General features: G+C 52.3%; 1 protein-coding gene across 2 annotated transcripts in view; it reads right to left on the bottom strand.

Moving 5' to 3' along the window:
* The window catches only part of COL22A1 (collagen type XXII alpha 1 chain), a 225,653-nt gene that overhangs the window by 162,321 nt on the left and 43,976 nt on the right, over positions 1-19,356 (bottom strand). The window contains exons 7-13 of one of the 2 annotated variants that reach the window (XM_088023088.1): positions 19,085-19,105; positions 18,513-18,545; positions 16,115-16,195; positions 14,912-15,028; positions 11,621-11,665; positions 9,351-9,413; positions 6,504-6,542 (exon numbers count right to left, since the gene is read on the bottom strand). In XM_088023088.1, the coding sequence (XP_087879214.1) occupies positions 6,504-6,542; positions 9,351-9,407 (96 nt within the window). In that variant the 5' untranslated portion in view covers positions 9,408-9,413; positions 11,621-11,665; positions 14,912-15,028; ... (1 more) ...; positions 18,513-18,545; positions 19,085-19,105. The remainder of the gene's footprint in view (positions 1-6,503; positions 6,543-9,350; positions 9,414-11,620; positions 11,666-14,911; positions 15,029-16,114; positions 16,196-18,512; positions 18,546-19,084; positions 19,106-19,356) is intronic. The other variant, XM_088023089.1, reaches the window with a different exon arrangement.

Here is a 19,356-nt window from a genome sequence, read left to right as displayed (position 1 = left end):
CTTTACCACATTGGTCTTGTCAGGCTTATGATCCCGGCAAGGATTGAAGAAAACCATAAAAGACAAGGAACTGATGTTTGTGTGACCTAAAACTCTGTCTGCTACCCAGCCAGCCAGCCCAATAAAATTCAGCTGAGTTTCTCATATTTGCTCCTATATTTTTTCTGGTGCATCACACCGTGAAATCTGAGCACAAAATCCATATGAGCTTTTATTTATTGCCATATGGATTTCTGTGGAAATGCTTAAGGAAGGACTTTCTGGTGGTTGTCGTTTCTGAGTTTCTTCGCTTCTACCAACTGCTAAGTGCTGAGCTGCTGACCCAAGCATGGCTTTACAGGACACTCTGCCCCAATTTCATCCCCTGTAGGTCTCAGGTGCCCTTGCTAGCTATAGAACGTGATCGGGGCTGAGGAGGGGCTGAAAATCCTCTCCCTATCTCCCCCCTACTGTGTTCCACTCCAGGGAATTGGAACCCTGTCCCGCCTCCCAGCCTCCCCGCCCTGGTCCTGGCCCCTCCTGCCTGAGGCCCCCTCCCACACCCCAGCCCCACTCTAATTGCCATATTAACACCAGCTGCTGGTCATAAAGAGGACAACACTGGCGGGAAATGCATCGCGTCGTGTATCTTAGCAGCTGGAGAGGTTGCGGGCAGGATCACTCAGCAATATCACTTACAAGGATCCATTTCAATAGGCCCAACCTCTGAGGGTCACCTCACCCGGCTCCAGCTGGCTCATTTCATCGCAGCAAAATGGAGGCAGGGATGTCAAGCTCCGTCCTCACAGCCGTGGGCCCAGGGGAAAGAACCTCTGTCTCTGGGCTTCGAGACAAAAGTACTGAGTTTGTCTGGTTTGAGCTAACTTGGATAATGTGCTTGAACTGATCACCGTGCTCAGGGAAAGGCTGGGGCCCTGATGGCTGACACCCGATTCCTGCTAATGCTTGCCCAAGTCATTATTTAGCAGGTGCCAACAAAGTTCTTTCCCGGATCCCCTCACTGGACCCTCACGTCCGCCTGAGGAGAGCACATGGTTGGTTCTAGTATCTTCCTTGTGCAGGTGAGGAAACCGAGGCACCAAGAACTGTGGAGAATCCTCCCTATGCACCACAGTTATGGCACAAGAGGGGGCAGCACCAGGGTCCCAAAGCCTGACTCTCAGCCACTGCCATGTTCTGCCTTCTGGACCCACCAGCTGTCCTGCCATCCAGTGCTCGGCAGACCCCTGTGCTGGGAGACAGGGTGCTTTTTCCAAAATCACACCACTTTGGGATTTCCTGCATAAACAGTTGTGAAGATCCTATACTTAAAAGGATTTTCATTATGTTAAGGTTAGGACTTAGTCTTTGGTTAAATGCTTACAGACGTTGTAACACCAGGATGAGTAATTAACAGTACATATGAAACACCCCAAATCCCACCACCCCAGTGTGCTGGTGGTTTGCCCTGCGCGCACGTCCTTTTATGAGCAAGCACATGGGCTTCCTAGGCTGTATCTCATTTGCATTATGTTGCATGCCTAGCTCCCTATCGCAAGGTGTTCCTAATTTTCACTCGTGCCCATCTGGTTGCTGTAATGTGATGTTCCATTAGGTTGTTCCCATTTTTCGTTGCTGTTGTAGTTGTCAAGAGTTCTTATAAAAAAACAGAGTCAGCTTGTGGTAATTTTGTTTCTGCTTCTGTTTCTCCCTTCATATGAATTATGCTCATGGTAAATTTCCTAGACTTTTTTTTTTTTTTTGGTTTCATTTCTTAGCACCCCCCACAGTAGAACACCAAGTATCCTAGGAAACCCTCAGGGTGCTGTGCTGATGTGACCATCCCCTGCTCCTCCGTCCCTTGAGGCCCAGGCAGGGTCCTCAGTGTGCGTAACAGCGTGGGGAATGGAGGCCACAACCTGGCTCGTTAGGGACCAGTAGGAAGAATCACACTCTGGATGGCATGACTGCGTTCAGCACGCCTCCTCTGCAGAACGGGTGAATGAGCGCCTGGACGGGGGCCCAACCTCCTCTCTCACATACTGGGTACTTAAGTGCTGTCTATTAAAGAAACACATTCACTCTTGTATGGATTTTAGCAAAATCTTCTAGCAGAAAAAGACAAGAAAGACAAGGGACAGATTTTTACACGTACTTATCACGTGCCAGGCACGAAGCCAGGTGCTTTCAATATCAACCTCCTATAATCCCCACAACAGCCCTACAGGATAGGTATCCCTGTTCCCATTTTACAGATGAGAAGCTGAAGCTCTCAGAGAGACACCAGCCAAAGATCACCCGGCCACTGCAGAGATGGGATCCAAACCATGTCTGCCCAGCTCCCCAGACCTGCTTTCTTTCCATCACCTGAGCCCACGTTTCAGCACAAAACCAAGGCTTCCTCTTCCCTCCTTCCTCCCAGATGCCAGATTTGCAAGGAAAAGAGGCAGAGATGTCCCCAAAGTCCCACTGGGCAAGAGGCCTGCAGAGAGAAACTGGAGCGGACGCGCTGGCTTGCAGACACCAGAGGGCGCTATGGGCCCAGGAAAGGGACACAACCGAGCAGCTCAGGGCTTCCTCCCTGGCAGCATGGGTCCCCAGAGCAGAAGGACCCTCAGGATGCACCAAGGACCCTCAGGATGCTCACCGGAAACTCACATTTTGGACTTGTCTCTGTTGTTCCCAAGTCTTTTTCTACCAGTGGGGCTCACGATCCGGCTAATGCTACAGACTTCACGTCCATGGCTCAGTGCCCATCGGAAGGAACCCTCATGCCAGCATCTCATTGTGCTGGTCAATCTCTGCAGGGAAGAACTGAGGACGGAGGGCACAGAGGTCGTCACCCCTCCCTGCTCTCTCTGACTCCACTGGAAATGGTCCTGACCAGCCCAGGGCAGTGGCTATACACCCTCATCACTGCCACTAAGACAGCTGCAAAGTGACTGAAAATTACGGGTGTAACAGAAACAGAGCATCACCAGCTCAAGCACTCCCTAGGCCAGGCACTGCATCAAACCCTTCACGCACCTTCTCTCCTTTAGTCTCACCTAGTTCTATGTGGTAGAACCAGGATACTTCCCTTTTCCCCTTTTACAGAAAAGGAAACTGACGCTCAGAGTCGCCCCAGGACAGACATGCAGTTAGCACGAGGTGGAGCCAGATTCTGCAGTCAGCAACCCCTCCTGGGTCGAGCTGGCCCTCAGTCTTGGATGGCGGAGGTCAGACATCCACTCATCAATCCGCTCGTTTAGCAAGCGCGTACTTAGTGTCAGCTGCCTCCCAGAGGCTTGGGAGATTCATCCTCCTCTCCTCTCCTTTTATAGTCCCAATGCCTGGGCTGTGGGCAGCATCCCCTAAAAGGCTGTCCCCCTTACTTTAGCCTGATTTCATATATATATCTATATTAAAACACTGGGGGAGATTGGCCCCGAGGACCCCACAGTGAATATGGGAACCAGAGAGGCTAGCTTCCAAGACAAGGGGCAGAAGCAGCCCAGGAACATGGCACCACACAGTGGTCTTGGGCATCTGATGGGGGAGCCAAGGAGAGTCAGGAGGCCAAGCACTCCAGCAGCTGTTCAGCTGTGTGACCTGGGGCCAGTCACCTACCTTCTTTGAGAGCTGGTTTCCTCCGCTGCTGGGGAAGGGGAGCCTCAATGAGCCCCGCAGCCTCCCTTCACTTAAGTAATAACCAGAGTTTGTGTTTCCCATCATCCGACTAACTTGTGACCTTGGGCTGGTCACTTGACCTCTAAGCTTTGCTCTCCCCATCTGTGAAATGGGCATAAGTTGCGCCCTCTCTAAAGTGCTGGCTTCATCATGAGACATAAGGTATGGGCACATTGGCCCTCAAGGAGTGCAACACACATCATCTCAGTGGTTAATTACACACCAGAAATACAAGACACACAACCACAATCAGAGAAATATGATTCCTGGGCCCCCTGGGCTCCAGTTCATCCGATCCCCTTGCCCAAGGCAACTTCTCTGGAGAGAATATTCGAGTGGGGAAGCCAGTTTTTTGGACCCTGTCCAAGTGCATTAGTCACCGTGGCCTTCTCTTTCCTGTGGACTCTATCAGTCCCCTTGACCTACACAGGCCTCGCCTCATCCTCAAGGGGTAACGGGGAGCAGAAGACTCTAAGTTACAGAAGAGAGCCCCAGGGGCTCAGGCTGGGGTGGGCTGATCATCAAATCCCAGAGCCGCCGCCTGCGAGGGCCTTTATGCATCATCTCATCCCACCCCCTCGTTTTTACAGATGAAGAAGCAGAGGCCCAGAGAGGGAGGTGACTCACCCCAAATCACACAGCTAATATGTGGCAGAATCTAGACTCAAACTTTGCTAAAAATATTCAACTGCAAGAGAAAGTCAACCAAGGACAGTGCTGGAAGTGCTAGCGTCTGTTCGGCTGCCCATCTGTCCTGCCGGCATCGAGGATGTGAGGAGGTCTCCCTGGCTGCCGCCGTGACCTGGCAGGTCCCGACTGTGGGCCTGCAGGCAAGGATCCATGCCACCAGGGAGGGGCCTGCACCCTCCAGGAGAATAAGGCTGCCCGTTCTGAGCTAAACCAGCACAGATAAGGCCCAGATGCACCTGCCGCTCATAGGAGAAAGAGGCCCATCACTTCCTGCCTGGTGACACCAACACGGGAGGACAGCTCATCAGTCAGAGGACATGCTGGTCCAGGAGACACACGTTGGTTCGCCCAGCAAGCATCACCCAGACCCAGCTCCCTGGATTCAAGGGCTCCAGCAGCCCCAATCCTGACAGGAATATCTGGGTATCCTGCTAATACCTGTGCTCTGGGCCCATAGGAATCTACAAGCTAGTGACAATAGCTAAAAGCAGTTGCTGAACTTGAGCACCTAGACTCCAGGTGCCGCGCTTCTACGCCACACAGGAACAGCGGACGGTGGCCACCACCAGCCCCGTCTCAGGGGTCAGGAGACCCAGACTGGAAAACTGATGGGAAAGTCACACTGTGCTGTGTGTCCATCCCGCAGCTTCTCAGACTGCTCTGTATCCTTGTGTAGGAGTTACTGTGTGTGTGTGTGTGTGTGTGTGTGTGTGTGTGTGTGTGTGTGTGTGCGCGCGCGCGCATGCGCGCACCTGTGCTTCCAATAGGGCTAAAAAAGAAGTTCTCTGTGGAATAAATGACGACACAGAGAAGTAGGGGAGAAAATAAATACCGTCAACATGGCTACCCTGTTTAACAAAGGGGCTCCACTCCAGAATCAATCTCTTTCTGTCTCACACACAGACACACAAACACACACACAAACTGGGGTCATACCGTGTATTTTCCCATGTGCTTTAAAAATTAACAAACTATAATTTTCATTTCCTAGGTCATTAATTATTTGTCAAAATGTGGTTTTGCATTCGTGAGTGCCGCCGCATCGTTTAGCTGTACGATAACGCAGCTCGCCCTCTGCCCGCTCCACAGCACGTGGTTGTTTCCAGTCTCACTTATGAATGACACAGAGTGAAACATGGGGTAGGCACTTCTGTGCATCCTTGATTTAGCTCTGTAGAGTACATCTCTGGAGTGAAAGCACGCAATGAGAGGGGACCTACTGGGAGAGAACGGGCTGGCCACGTAAAAGCTATTCGCACGGTAATGGAACAGAGAGGCACCTGAACGTGCAGCCCTACATGAGGAGTGGAGGAAAATCCTCCAGGGTCCATCTGCACTGCCTTCTGAGCTTGCACTCTGGTGAGATGTGAGTTAGCACAGACGCATGTGCGACAGTCCTGTGGGTGTCTCTCCTGGGACACGGAAAGTACATTTTTAATAGCTGGTGGGAGTGAAAAACAGCATTTTAGTGACACTCTGATTTTTATTTCTCCTCACAGGCTAACAACGCCAGAAAGCTTTCCTCCTCAGAAGGAACCTATGTCCTAGGATCTGTTGGGCTTGTCCTGCTTATGATGAAGGTAAAAGAAGGTACAACATTCGTATTTGGGGAGAGCACGTACGGGGCTGCCTGCCTTGTCCGGCTGCTCACCATCTCCCCTTGAAACTTCTGCAAGTCTTCTGGCGATTCCCCAAATTCCTCTGGGCTCTCCCCTCACACCCACCTGGCACGTCACACTCAAACATTCCCAGCATGTCTGACCATGCACAGACCCTTCGATGCCTCCCCACACTGCCGACGAGGCCTGGACATGCTCGGATATCTACCGCCCTGCGCGCTGGTCCTCAGACCCTTCTGCAGCTCTGCATCCTGCTCCCTATGAGCTCCAGCGAGTACCCTCTGCTCCAAGCACTGTCAATCACCCACGGCCCAAACAAACATTCCCCCTGTGTTGTGCTCGCTCATGCTCATCCCTGCCGGGCAGCGCTGCCCACTGCACCCGCTTCAACTGCCCAAGTCAGGGGAGCACCTGCACTGAGGCTCTTTGCTCTGCCCAGGAGACCTCTTCTCTTCACCCAGATGCTTCCAGGCAGCACCCCGCCCCCACCCTGCTCCCTGGCCAGCTACCCAGCCCCCGGAGGAGTGATAAAAGGGAAATGCTTACCTTTTCACCCTTCTCTCCTTGGACAAAAGGCCCTCTGCCCTAGAAAAGGAAAGGAGGAGGCACAGGTTTACGACAGAACATCTCCATGCATGACGTCACATGTGATAGCAGCGCCCTGGGGTCTGCAAAGGTCGGAAGCTTTCTCATCAGCTCTGCGAACGAGCTTCCAAAACGAGATGATAACCCTTAGTTGTTGAGCGTTCATTCTCGTGGGTAGTACCCCATTTAATTTTTCCAACAATTCAATATTACTACACTTGTATCTTTCTGCTTGTGAGCTTTACTAAGATATCATCCACCTACTGTATCATTCACCTAAAATATTCAATGTAACAGTTTTTAGTATATTTACAGAGTTGTGCAGCGACCACCATAATCAACTTCAGGATGTTTTCAGCAGCTGAGCAAGAACTCTGCACCTGTTAGTGGTCACACCCCATGCCCCCCACCTTCTGCCCTAGGCAAACACTAATCTATTTTGTCTCTGTAGATCTGCCTCCTCTAGACATTTCATACACACAGAATCATACGATATGTGGGCTCTTACTGCTGGCTTTGCACCCAGAGATTTCTCAGCAAGGTGTTTTCAAGGTTCATCCATGCTGGACATGTATCAATATTCCATCCTACCGCAGAACCACATGCCACTGCATGAATGTAACACACATCCCATTTATCCATTCACCACGTGATGAGCACTCAGGTTGTTTCCACTTTTTGGTTATTATGAATAATGCTGCTCTGAACATTTCCCTACAGGTTTTGTATGAGCATATGTCTTCATTTATTTTGGATATGTATCTAAGAAGAGGATTGCTGAGTCACACGGTAATTCTGTTTAGCCTTTTAAGGATAGACAGACTCTTCTCCAAAGCAGTAGCACCATTCTGTACCAGCGATGTCTGAGAGTCCCAGCTTCTCCACCTTCCTGGCTACTCTATCCATCACTAGTAAGGCACTAGGGTCTCTAACCATCATCACTGCCTTACTTATTTCTCTCTTCAATTCTGTCACTTTTTGCTTCACGTATTTTGGACTCTTGTGAGGTGCACAGATGTTTATAACTGTTCTTGATTTCTGAAAGACTGACACTTTGATCATTCTAAGACACCCCTCTTCATTTCCGCTAACGTCGGGTTTTAGAGTCTATTTTTTCTGATACTGGCACAGTCAATCCCAATTTTTCGGTTTTCTATTTTCAGAATATCTATTTCTCATCCTTTTACTTTCAACCTATTTGCATCTTTGAATCCAAAGTATGTCTCCTGAAGACAGGATTGAGTTGGGTCTTGTTTTTATGTCCAGCCTGAAAATACAGCATGATTACTGATATAGTTGGTTTCATGTATGCCATCTAAATTTTCATCTCTGCCTCCTGTCTTGTTGCTCCTTTATTCCCCTTTACGGCTTTTGTTTGTTTGTTTGTTTTTGCATTAAGTATTTTCTAGTGCTATGTTTTAATCTCTTTATGGCACTTCTACTGTATATTTGTGAACTATTTCGGTAGAGGTCGCTCTTGGGTTTCCCATCCACAACTCAGCTTCTCATGACCTACTTCCAATTTATACTTCTTCCAGTGAGATTTATAGACACACCCCTCCTTACCTGGTTCCAGTCCCTCTTCCCCCAATCTTGGGCCATTCCCACACCTGCATGTTACACGCCCGATTGCACACTATCACGATGATGCCTCTGAGCTTGTCATCCTGCTATATACTCAGGTCTCCATCACCCCCGACAGTCAGTCAGTGAAGGATCTTACTGGCCTTTCTTGGTCCACGCTGACTCCTTTTTCTCTCTTGCTGCTTTCAAAAGTTTCTTTGTCTTCTGGCGTTGGGGATACAATCTTTCTGAGAATGGCTCTCTTTGTGTAATCTTGATTAGAGTTCACTGAGCTTCCTGAATGTGTAGATTACTGCTTTTCACCAAATTTGGGATTTTTGTTTTCACCATTATTTCTTTGAATACACTTTCTGCTCCTTTCCTCTCTCCTCCCGGCAGCCCCATTAGGTGCATTCTGGTGCATTCTGCTAACTCTCCGACGCTCAGTTCATTTTCCGGCCTTACTCTTTGTCTCTAGTTTTCAGATTACAGAATCACTATTGATCTGGTGGCTGGAATGCTGGCTCTTTCTTTCAGGCGGCTGGTTCCTACCTACCATTGAGCCTCTCCACTGATTCCCATTTTCCTTTCAGTTATAATTTTAAGCTCTAAAATTTCCATTGGGGTCTTTTTTTTTTAGAAACTTCTATCTCTTTACTGATATTCTGTATTTGCTGACATGCTATCATAATATCTGCCTTTCCTCCTTTAAGAATGATATCGCTTTGTCCTTTCACTGTCACTGTGACAGCTACTTTGCAGGTTGTGTTTGCTTCTCCAATCCCTGTGCCCCATCACGGGAGAACCCACTCCCTGCTGCTTTTCCTGGGGGTCACAGGGATATCCTGGAGAACCACACACAGTTCAGTCTGAATCTGGGCAGATAGGAGCCAGCCAAAAAGGGGAGGGAAGGGGGAAATAAGGCATGGAAAGACAGTATAATTCTTCCTGGTGGAGGAAAGAGCATGTGCAGCGGCCAGTGAGAAGTGGCCAGTGTGGAGACGCCGAGCTGCCAATCGGGGCACCCAGAATCCAGGGGTAGGAGCAGGGGTGGTACAGGACAGGGCTAGAGTGGCAGCAGGGGCCACGTCTGGCAGGCCTCCTGTGCCCAAGGGAGGAGCTTGGGCTCCATTCCAAGGACAGCGTGAGGCTCAGTGTCTGGCTCCCACTAGGTGTTTGGTGCATTCTAGCTGACGTGCACGCCTGGGGGAAGCCCGGGGTCTCCCACGCCGGCCCTATACTCACCATGTCACCTTTTTCTCCCTTGGGTCCAGGAGCTCCAGCCAGCCCAGTGGCTCCCATGTCTCCCTGCAGGATGCAAACCAGAGAGGAGCACTGGGTCAGGTCCCCCAATGGGGCTCCCCCACTCAGACGGCCCACTGCCCACTTGGCCCTCGATGCTCCGGCAGCGGTTGATTTTGTCCCTGCCAACTTTGCAATGAGGCCGTGCTTCCCACCCCCGGAGAAGGAGGAAGCATCTAAATAATTTCCCCAACCTCTTAATTCCACAACTAAGGACATCCTAAGTAAGTGAGTGGGAGAACGCATCATGTGTTTGTGCCTGGGAATGGTCCAGCCCCAGAAAGGGTGTGAGAAGCCCCAGGGTTCAAACCCCCGCTCTGCTGCTTACTGTGAGAGCATCATTACTCTTTGGGCCTTGGGCTTTTCCTCTGTGAAATGGGCATGCTGTCCTGAGCGCACATAAGACTGAAAGCATGAAGGTGCTTTGAAGGCTGCCAGAGTTCAACCAGGGTCCCCTGATTATGCCATTTGTATGCCCTGGGCCCTCCCAACTGTCCATGAAGACAGGGAGGGCAGGCAGAGGAGAAAACAGTGTTTGCAAGGGAAGAAAATTCACCAAGTGTCGAGTGCGGGACTGGAGCAGTCTCCTACCATGCCATGAGCCAATCCAAAACAGGCTTGGGTGCCCAACACGGGAGCCCTCAGTTTTGTCTGTTTTTCTCTTCTCTTGGTATACAATTTCATCTGGGTCTACTCCCACCTTGTACACTCTCAGGACAAACAGCTAGTTGGCTTTTGCTGCCCCCCTTGGTCTGTCATGCCCTTCCTCTGCCTTCTTCATCCCAAGAAGCTCCGATGCATCCTGCTAGACCCCGGGGCCCCTCCACCCTGGCTCTCCCCGCAGGGGATCCGACTCTTTTCTGTCACTCTTCTCTTGCTACCAGCCTGTGAGCACTGGGGACAGGGCTCTCCATTCACTGTAACATCCCTGCACCAGAACGGGCCCTGGCACCTGGAGTCACCAGACCACGACTGTTGACCAGACCTGAGCTGTATCTGGGTAAATGGGGCCACTGGGAGCCACAGCTGTTTCCCTGGGGTCTTCATTTCGGACTGGGACAATCTGACCTGTGCGGCCAAAGGGCAAGGACTGCAAATCGTCTCCGAGGGAGCCAGGCTGGTGTCCGGGCGGCTGAGTCCGAGTCCCTCCCTAGCATTGCCTCCCTCTGCCTTGTCCCCCTGTGAAGGTCACGGCTCAACCCTGGATCTGTCCAACCACAGCACGACGCGGTCAACCAGTAACCAACTACTGCCTCAGACAAATGTTCTCCACTTACACTTCCACAAACCCCCGGACACCTCTGCTCTCTTCTTTCCTCTGACAGCCGAGAAGCTGAGGTTACTGCCCAGGGGGGCTCAGTGAGGCAGAAACCCCCGTGCTCCTTCTCGAAAGGACCACCTGGCACTCTGGACCACCCCGAGCTGCTCTCCTTTGGCACCAGGGGAGGGGAGCCCATCGGGGGTATGTGTGTGTGTGTGTCCAGGCTCCCCAGCCCAGCAGAGTGGGGGCAGAGAGAAGGGGGAGAAGGGGGAGAGGGAGAGAGAGAGAGAAGGGAAAGGTATCACCTCAGGGTGTTTCTACCACCACACTCAGCCCCCCTTTCAAACACCAGACCAGGTAATGGCCTCTGGATCATGCTGACTTCTTCCACCCGCCCGTGTGACCACAGGCAATTCTCATCTCTCTGGGTCTCAGCTTTCTGAGACCAAAGTAAGGATGTGAGAAGACAGCTCTGTCCAGCTCTGTAAATGCTAATAACCTGAGAAGGGATGGAGACAGAGAGGTGGCTGTATGACTGAGGAGCGGGGCCCCTCAAAGAGGCACCTGGCTTTGAGCAACAAGTGAGTTCGGAAATTTGTGCCAAAAGAATCTCATGCAACTTAAAGAAACCTTACCTGCAGTCTAAACAGACAGACTCTTACAATCCCAAGCCCCAAAGTTTCTGAAATATAGAGGCCTAAAAGGATTGGCACAGAATTAGCTAACCACGGAGAGGAAAGCCCATTGGAGCAAATGGGATGGGAGGCAGGACTTTCTCACCCAACCCCTTCTAGCTCAGGTTTTCAGAAACAGAGGTTCCGGGCTTCACACCACTGGCTCAGAAACAAACACCACAGACTAGTCACCTAGCACGACGCTTCGCCTCCACGTGGAGAGCACAGCAAAGGCTCACCTGGGCCCCAAAGCGCCCCTGAGCCATGCCTGCACTGACCTTTGGGCCGGGGAGTCCCACGGGGCCATCAGAGCCCTTTTCACCCTAAAGGAAGAAGGACAAAAGAAACAAGAAGTGAGACTCTAGTTAATTCCCCCACCCCCTCTGCCTTCAGCAGTCGGTTATCCCTCCACAGGCTCCTAAGCCAGTCTCTGAATGAGTCACCTATGGCCAGCAAGCGGGACAAGGTTTCCTGGAGCCAAGAACCACTCTTCTTGAACTCCAACTGCATGGGACACTTTGGTGTCACCTCTACGTGGCTGTCAGTGGAATAAAGATGGGGACAAACAAGATGGTACCCCACGGACTACTTTTTCCCTGACAATGCTTCCCCTGGAGGTCAAACTATCACATGGCCCCATTAATGGTTCCCATAGTTATTAGTCACTAAACACCAAAGCCACGCATGTCTGTAACCTATCTCTAACCATCGTTCACCTTCTAACATACATGCTGTTTGTGTGAAAGATCCAATTACCAGATTAAAAATTCTGATCTGCTAAGTTGTGGGTGCGTGTAAACACTGCCACACTAAAAACCAACGTAACACAGTTCATACACTCGTACGCGTGTAAATCTCACATTAGAGAAAAGGAAGCGACACCATATCCATTTGTGTGTGCGTACCACCCATTGCTAAAAACACTCCAGTGCGGTTGTGTACTTAGCTAGTTCGGGAACAAGCTTTTTTTTTTTAATGCATTCATCGATGTCATTTGCACACGCAAATGGAGGTAAATGATGTTTTGTGTATTTGACCCCACATAGTGCCCATCAGAATGTCTGGTACACAGTTCACACGAACCATGTTTGGGTCTAGAGATGGAAACATGGTCCCAAGAGGCTCATTGACCTAAGAGAATAATGGAAGTTTTCTGTAAACTGAATCCAAGATTTAAACCACTGGAAGCCAAGTCTGCCTGTGGCCTCCTCCCAGGAGAGAACACTCAGATCTCCTGGGCCCCCGTGCATCACATCATCTATGGAATTGAAGATGGTGAGACAGAGGCCAGCCCTATTTAATGAGGTGCTTGTTGAAGCTCTTTCGTGTGGGAGGCAGAAGAGGCCCCCTTCCCACCCACCTGTGCGAGCTCCCCTCGGCTCTCCTGGGCGCGGTAGCCAGACCGCACACTGAAGCATTTCTGAAGATCATGTGCTATGTGTCTTAAAACCTCAGTGCTCAGCACACACTGGGTGCTTACTGTTTACTGTCAGATAGAAGGGGTGGTTGAGGAATAAAGGAATGGGTTACTGGGTGATGCCACCCAGAGTTTGAGGCTGAGAATCTGTAAGGTGGTTGATCATCTTGAAGAGCGAGCCCTTGTCCCGCCGGCAAGAGAGGGTGTGTTCCTTTATCCCTCCCTCCCAGCTGTCCTGCCACCATCCGCCCATCATCCTTCACACCCTGATCCACGTATCCATCAGTTCAACCACTATTCAATGACGTTGGGCTACACACGATCAGTGGCTGAAAATACAGACGTGTCAAGATCCAATCTCTGCATCTGGAACTTACCTTATGGAAGTAGAAACAGGTAGACATTTTTTAGTCCAATGTGATCCTTGTTATGGCAGATGGCAGCCCAGGGAGAGGAATGGGTCATGGGGTCTTGGAAATAGCAGGTGTATGGCTACATGGGGAATGAGGGAGGGAGGGCTGGAGGGAGGGAGGAGGGAAATCACATAGACCACAAGGTGCTCAGGAAAACATTCCTTGGGGACCTCTTAAGAGAAGAGCAGGCATGAGCCAGATAAAGGAGGGGGTCCAGGCAGATGCTGTATATGCAAATACCCAAAGACAAGAACGGTCGTGACCCCTCCAAGAAACCAGCACTTCTAGGTGTCCTGGAAATTGGGGGGGCAACACGGAGAGAGATGGTGCTACAGAGACAACTGGGGACCCTCTGTGACCACACAGGGTGGTGTGGTGGGGGTGGGCGTGGGCGGGGAGGGCCTGGGGGTCTTTGAGTGGGAAGATGCATGGGAACAGGAGGCAAAGACCTCCTGAGTCCAGACTTCCTTCCCAGGGGTCCTTCCCCCATGCCAGGGGCCACAGGAGCCTCGGCGGGACACACCCAGGGCACAGCCTGGCTCAGGGAAAACTCTGGCCAGGGCAGAACTGGCTTTGGCCACTGCCCCAGCAGTCTGTCCATGAAGCGGCTAGTACCCCAAACCTCACAACAAGTTAGCCTTCTCCTTTGGGGTTCTTATTCAAAACCCAGGGACGGGGCGGGGGGGCAGAGGTCCAGCCCTGCGTGCTCACCCTGGCTCCCTGCCTGACGTGTCTCATTCTAACCCAGCGGGCACTGGGCCAAGGTACCGCCCCTTCACCCCTGCCCAGAAAGAGCCTCAGCTCACAGCCAGGCTGAGCTGGCTCCTTTCAGCAAGTTGGGCCAGCATTTGGCAGCCTCACCTGACTGAGAGTTCCTGGGGGCTCCCTGTCTCCCAGGTCTGACTCTCTGGGTAGAAAGGAAGGAGGGAAGGGGAAGGAGAGCAAGGAGGGAGTGGGGGAGGAGGGAGCCTGCCAGCCAGGACATGTGCATTGGAAGCGTGTCCATTCCAGTGAACTCCACTGTGATTTCACATTCCTTCCTGTCTGCCCAGCCCCCTGCAGAGTCACTGAACACCTCCTGCATGCTGGCCCCGAGCCAGGAGGGCAGGTACAGCAGGGGATATGACTGCAGGCTTCAGGGCAAGGCCCCGGGCTGTGGGCTCTGGCAGAAACCCCCAAGACCTTCCCCAGCACAGCTCTGCTTTTTATCATCCTTGTGTGCTTGGTTAACTTGCTCTGCTAACAGTAGAAGACTTCTTTCTTCTTACTTATCAAAAAGGCCACTGGTCTATAGGAAAACAGAACAGATGAAGGCCTCGGGCACTCAATGAGACATTAAATCTAGGCTAGTGGATGGTGCTGGTGGTGTTCGCAGAAACACTAGTTTGTACATTAGAAACTAGGTACGCACAACTCTACTGGTATGTCACCTCCTCGGAGTCTTATTCGCAAACCAGGTCTGTTTTGATGAGTGGAGAGATAACAGCAGGGGTCAGGGAAACCTCGGGGATACGTTAACTCCAGGAAAACATTAACAGGTCTGGGGGCTCCCCTCCTCAGAGCTGGAACATCAAGAAACAAGAAGGCCAAGGAACAAGAAGGACTCTCCGTCCAGCAAGTCCCCCAGAGCCCAGGGCCATCCTGCCCTGGCCACCCTGGTGCATGATGAGAAATCCCCACTTCCTCTGCTCAGCTCGGGGGCTCTGGTCTGGGGACTGAGGGTCGACTGCTGGGGGTACCTTTTCTCCAGCCGGGCAGGAGCAGTTGACAGTCTTCAAAAACCCGATTTGTTCACTGCCGGAAGTGGGAGGCTGCTGGGGCAGGGGTGAAGGCTCCGTCAGCACGGTCACCTGGCACTGGAAGGAAATCCCAGTGAGTCAGAAGGTCAGAACCTGGCTTTTCACCCAGCACAGCTCCCCAGCAGGCAAGGGGACCAGGAACCCAAGAAGCCTGAGCTTGAGTGGAGGGGAGGTCGGGTCATGCCCAGCGGCAGGTCCTGGGCTCCTGAGGCCTTGGAGTCAGAAGGGCCTGGGCCAACCAGCTCTCAGCCACGTCGCTCGCTTCTCAGCGGCTGCAGGAACCACGAACCCCTCTGAGCCTCAGTGTTACCCTCTGCAGAATGGGGACAAGTGTGGGTCCATTGTGATGCAGTGAGGAGGATTAGATGGGACAGCTCACTGTCTCACACCCACAGGTGCTTGGAAACGATGTGTTTCCCTACCATCACCACTTCCCCGCCTCCCTCCCCTCTGTTGTCCAGGCCCTCATCTGACCTTCTCTCTTTTGCTCAGTCCACAGTCAGGCCCATCTGACTCCAAACCCCCAGCGTTGGGGGTTTCCACCACCATGTCTTGGGCACAGGGCCACTGAGCACCATGTGTGGACATCACCCCTCTGCCCCGGGAATCGGGCTCTGTCACTAAGGCCACCTTCCAAGCAGCCCCGGGACTGGGGTTTGTTAAAGAAGTTGGGGAGGGAGAGCCTTGAAAGGGGGCAGATGCAGAGAGGTCCAGGATCAGGGGAAAAACTCTGGGTTTTCTCGCTCTTTCCAGTCCTGCCTGCAAGCCGCCTCCTCCCCTCTGCCAACCAACCCAGTGTGCCAGGCCTCCATCCACTGAGCATGGTCCGTCCCTCCAAGGGCCATGCTGCCAGCCTTGGCCTCTCCTCCCCAGAGCTGGGCACCGCTCAGCCTGCGACTGGTGGTGTCAATTAAGACCAGGACCATGGCAGCCCCCCAGGGAGACCTGCCTGGCCCCCAACCCACATCCTGGGGGCCCAGGGAACAGAGCCCTAGCCCCAGATGGTCACTGGACTCCTCTCAGACCACATTCTGAGGGTGGGCACCCTCTGACCCCTGAGTGCCCTAGGACCTGGACATCCCCGTCCCTCTGGACGCCAAGGACCCCTTTCCTCCCCACCTCTGCAGGCAGGAGTTTGCTCACCGGGCCCAAGGGGATATCACAGCAAGTCTCCAATTCTGCGTGTCTGGAGTCACAATAAATCACAATCCGCTGCAGGTCGAACTGGAAGGGACATGAGGTCAGAGTAAGTCTGGAGGACTCGGCAGCCCGAAGCCTCCACGCCTCCAGTAGGCCTGTGCAGGGGTTGGGCCCCGCTTTCTCCTCGGGGTCCCTCCCTGGGCTGAGCTTCAGGGGAGCCTCCACATCTCCTGCTTACACACCCCCTTCTAGAAGGGACAACCCAAGAGTGAGGAGGCTGGAGGCTACCGGCTAGCCGGCACGGATGGAGCTGGCTCTTGAGTCTCCTCCGAATCCTCCCCCGGACACCTCTGCCCCCAGGCACTGTCACTGTGCTTACTTAGAGCCCCCTCCTGGATGCTCTCACGACAGGCCCCAAAAGTCTTCAGAAAGTACCCCACTTCCAACCCTCCAGACATCTCCACATGGTTGCTTACATCAACTTTGTAAAGTAAAAATGTGCCTTTATCACCGCCTTGAATACCACAGTCCCTTAGTGTAACTTACAAGGGCTTTGGTGTCCAACACACACACTCACGCATATGCACACATACACACACCTGCACACATGCCCACACAATATACACATGTACATCCATGCACATGTGCACACACACACATCTGAGCACACACCCATACAATACACACATATATGCATGTACACACCTGTACATGCACATATGCATGTGCGCATACGCATTATGTACGCATACGCATCTACCACACGCCCGCACAATATACACATGCACACGTACACACACCTGCACACACAGACACACACGATACACACATGCATGTACACACACACCTGTGCACACACCCTCACAATACGCACATGCATATGCACTTGTATGCAGTCTACACACACACGCCCACACAATATACACACTCACATATATGCACATGTATACACATCTGTGCACACGGGCCCACACAATATACACATGCATGTACACACATCTGCATACACAATGCCCATGCAGTACACACATGCGCACACACACGCACAGTCTGCAGATAAAGCCCGGGCCTCCTCTAGGACAGTCGAGCCCTCCAGGACCTGGCTCTGCTGCCTTTCCAGGTGTGTTTCTCTTCACTTCTATTCTACGGCCTCTGACCTCACAGAGTCCCACAGCCATGCCTCTCCATGCAAGGTTCCTCTTCTAGGAAAGTCCCGGAAAAACCAGCAAGCTCTTAGTCACCCCCCAAAACTGTACTTGCTGCTCTCATGTCCCGGCTCCATAACCACCACGTGAGTGCCGGCCCCATCGCTGGTCACTCTGCACGCGATCCTGCACGTCTGCAGCACGCGGACCACGAACACCCTTGTTTCCTAGTTTACTTTTAAAATCTGCTTCCCTACTAGCACATGAACTCTGCAGGCAGGACTCTCTTTCCTCTTGTCTCCCACGGGAGCCCCAACACCAGGACCATTAGTGGTGCATGGCGAAGGCCCCGAGCACAGAATTAATGGTTGGATGGATGCACACGTGCACGCACATTTTTTGAAGGGAACTCGAGCTGCACCAGCGGAAGGAGGGATGCTTATTTTACTAAACACTGATGCTAAGTGCCCATGGCCTTGTACCTCCCTCTACCCTTCTCGGGCTGACCTGTGTTGCACTTGGAGTGGCCCAGAGAGCTGGCCGGGCGGGTGGTCGGCTGCTTGGCCTCATCCTCCTGGCTGTATGATGTGCCCCAGGGGTATGACTCCCTGCCTCACTGACTTGGCTCGCTACAAACACTTAACTGTTCCATTCATCTGTCTGTTCTATTTCCTGTAAGACACTAGCCCACAGACAGAGGAGAAAATGACAAAATGCACAATCGTGCTTTTGAACAAGGCCCATTCTAAAGACAGGGTCCTGCGTTCTGCATTAGTGAGCGCACACACTCAGCAGCTGGACCGCTTGGCAAGGCTGCAGGGACAGGGATGGGGAAGAATGAGGCAGAGGAGCAGGGTCAGGGACAGAGCACAGATGGCCCAGGCCGGGCAGAGGTGCTCCCAGGTGGGGTGAGAGGATGAGAGGGTGAGAGGGTCTGGGAGCCAAAGGGGCCCCTTTCCCTGCCACCCGGCTCCCGCCTCTCCCCCTCCTCCCTCCACCGACCAGGGAGTCCACTTGCTGACATTCCTCTGGCTCCCACTCCACCTAGAGACCTCTGCTCAGGCCTACGCCCCCTGTAAACCTGGGTGGTCTTCCTGGCCTGGCTTCCCTCCAGGGTCTACCATCTGCAGCTCGGTGACCCTTCCCTGGTGACAGCAGGGTAGCCAGCTAGGGGGTACAGGGAGCTTAGAATCTGGTTTAGGTCCTGGCCCTGCTCCTCTCTCATGACAGCTGGTCAAGGGACCCCGATCCTGAGCCTTGCTTTCCTATGCTGTAAGGTGGGGGTGGTGCTGAGCCCCCGTAGAGCTGGGTGAGGACCTGGTGAGGACCAGGTGAGGACCAGGTGAGGCAGAGAGCTATCTATGGGTCCCAGGGAGGATTACAGGTGAGCTGCGGTGCTTGCACCATGTCCAAGGCCCCGGACCATGTGGTTAAAAGTACCCCATCCCACGCTTTTGCAAGATTTATGACAGGCTGAGGAATTCACTGGTTCTCCTGCCACATACTTCACTAGGATTTTTTTTTTTTTTTAATTCTAGAAACCCAGCAGGAAACAGGAAGTGGGAGCAGTATTCTGTTGACAAACATCAGAGGTTCTGGGATTCCCAGTATTGGGTACAAAGTGGACACTCAGCTATAGCCGTGGGCTAAAAGAGGAGAGAAAGGGACCCACCCAAGCCCCCAGACTCCATGCAATGGGTTAAAAGAACCCAATTAAGGGCCCAATGTGACCATCAAATTTCAGAGTCAGGCAGGACACAAACCTAGGGTTCCAGATGCACGGTAAATGTAGACCTTACAAGCAGACTTTATTTTATTTTGCATATACTTTCTATATTTGCCAAACTTTCTACAATCAGAGAAGGGGGGAAAAAAAGCCTCTATTTAAATGTACAGAAAACTTTATAATTCTACCTCTCTACCTACAAATACGTATGGAGATCTACGTCCCCACTGCTGAGCACAGTGCCTGGCACACAGCAGGTGCTCAACATATGTGATAAATGACCAGTTGCATGGACGAGGGATGGTGACTCCGGCTTCCAGTACGGTTTTTGAGTCAGGGTCCTCCCTCCTAAGGCAGTTCAAGGCGATGTCTTG

This window comes from Eumetopias jubatus, unplaced genomic scaffold (assembly GCF_037043125.1).
Source record: "Eumetopias jubatus isolate StellerSeaLion01/CBP00866 unplaced genomic scaffold, mEumJub1_p1.0 scaffold_4, whole genome shotgun sequence".
In the NCBI taxonomy this organism is placed as follows: Eukaryota; Metazoa; Chordata; class Mammalia; order Carnivora; family Otariidae; genus Eumetopias; species Eumetopias jubatus.
Note: the sequence above shows the minus strand (reverse complement) of the source record. Positions and strands in the feature narration are given on the sequence as shown.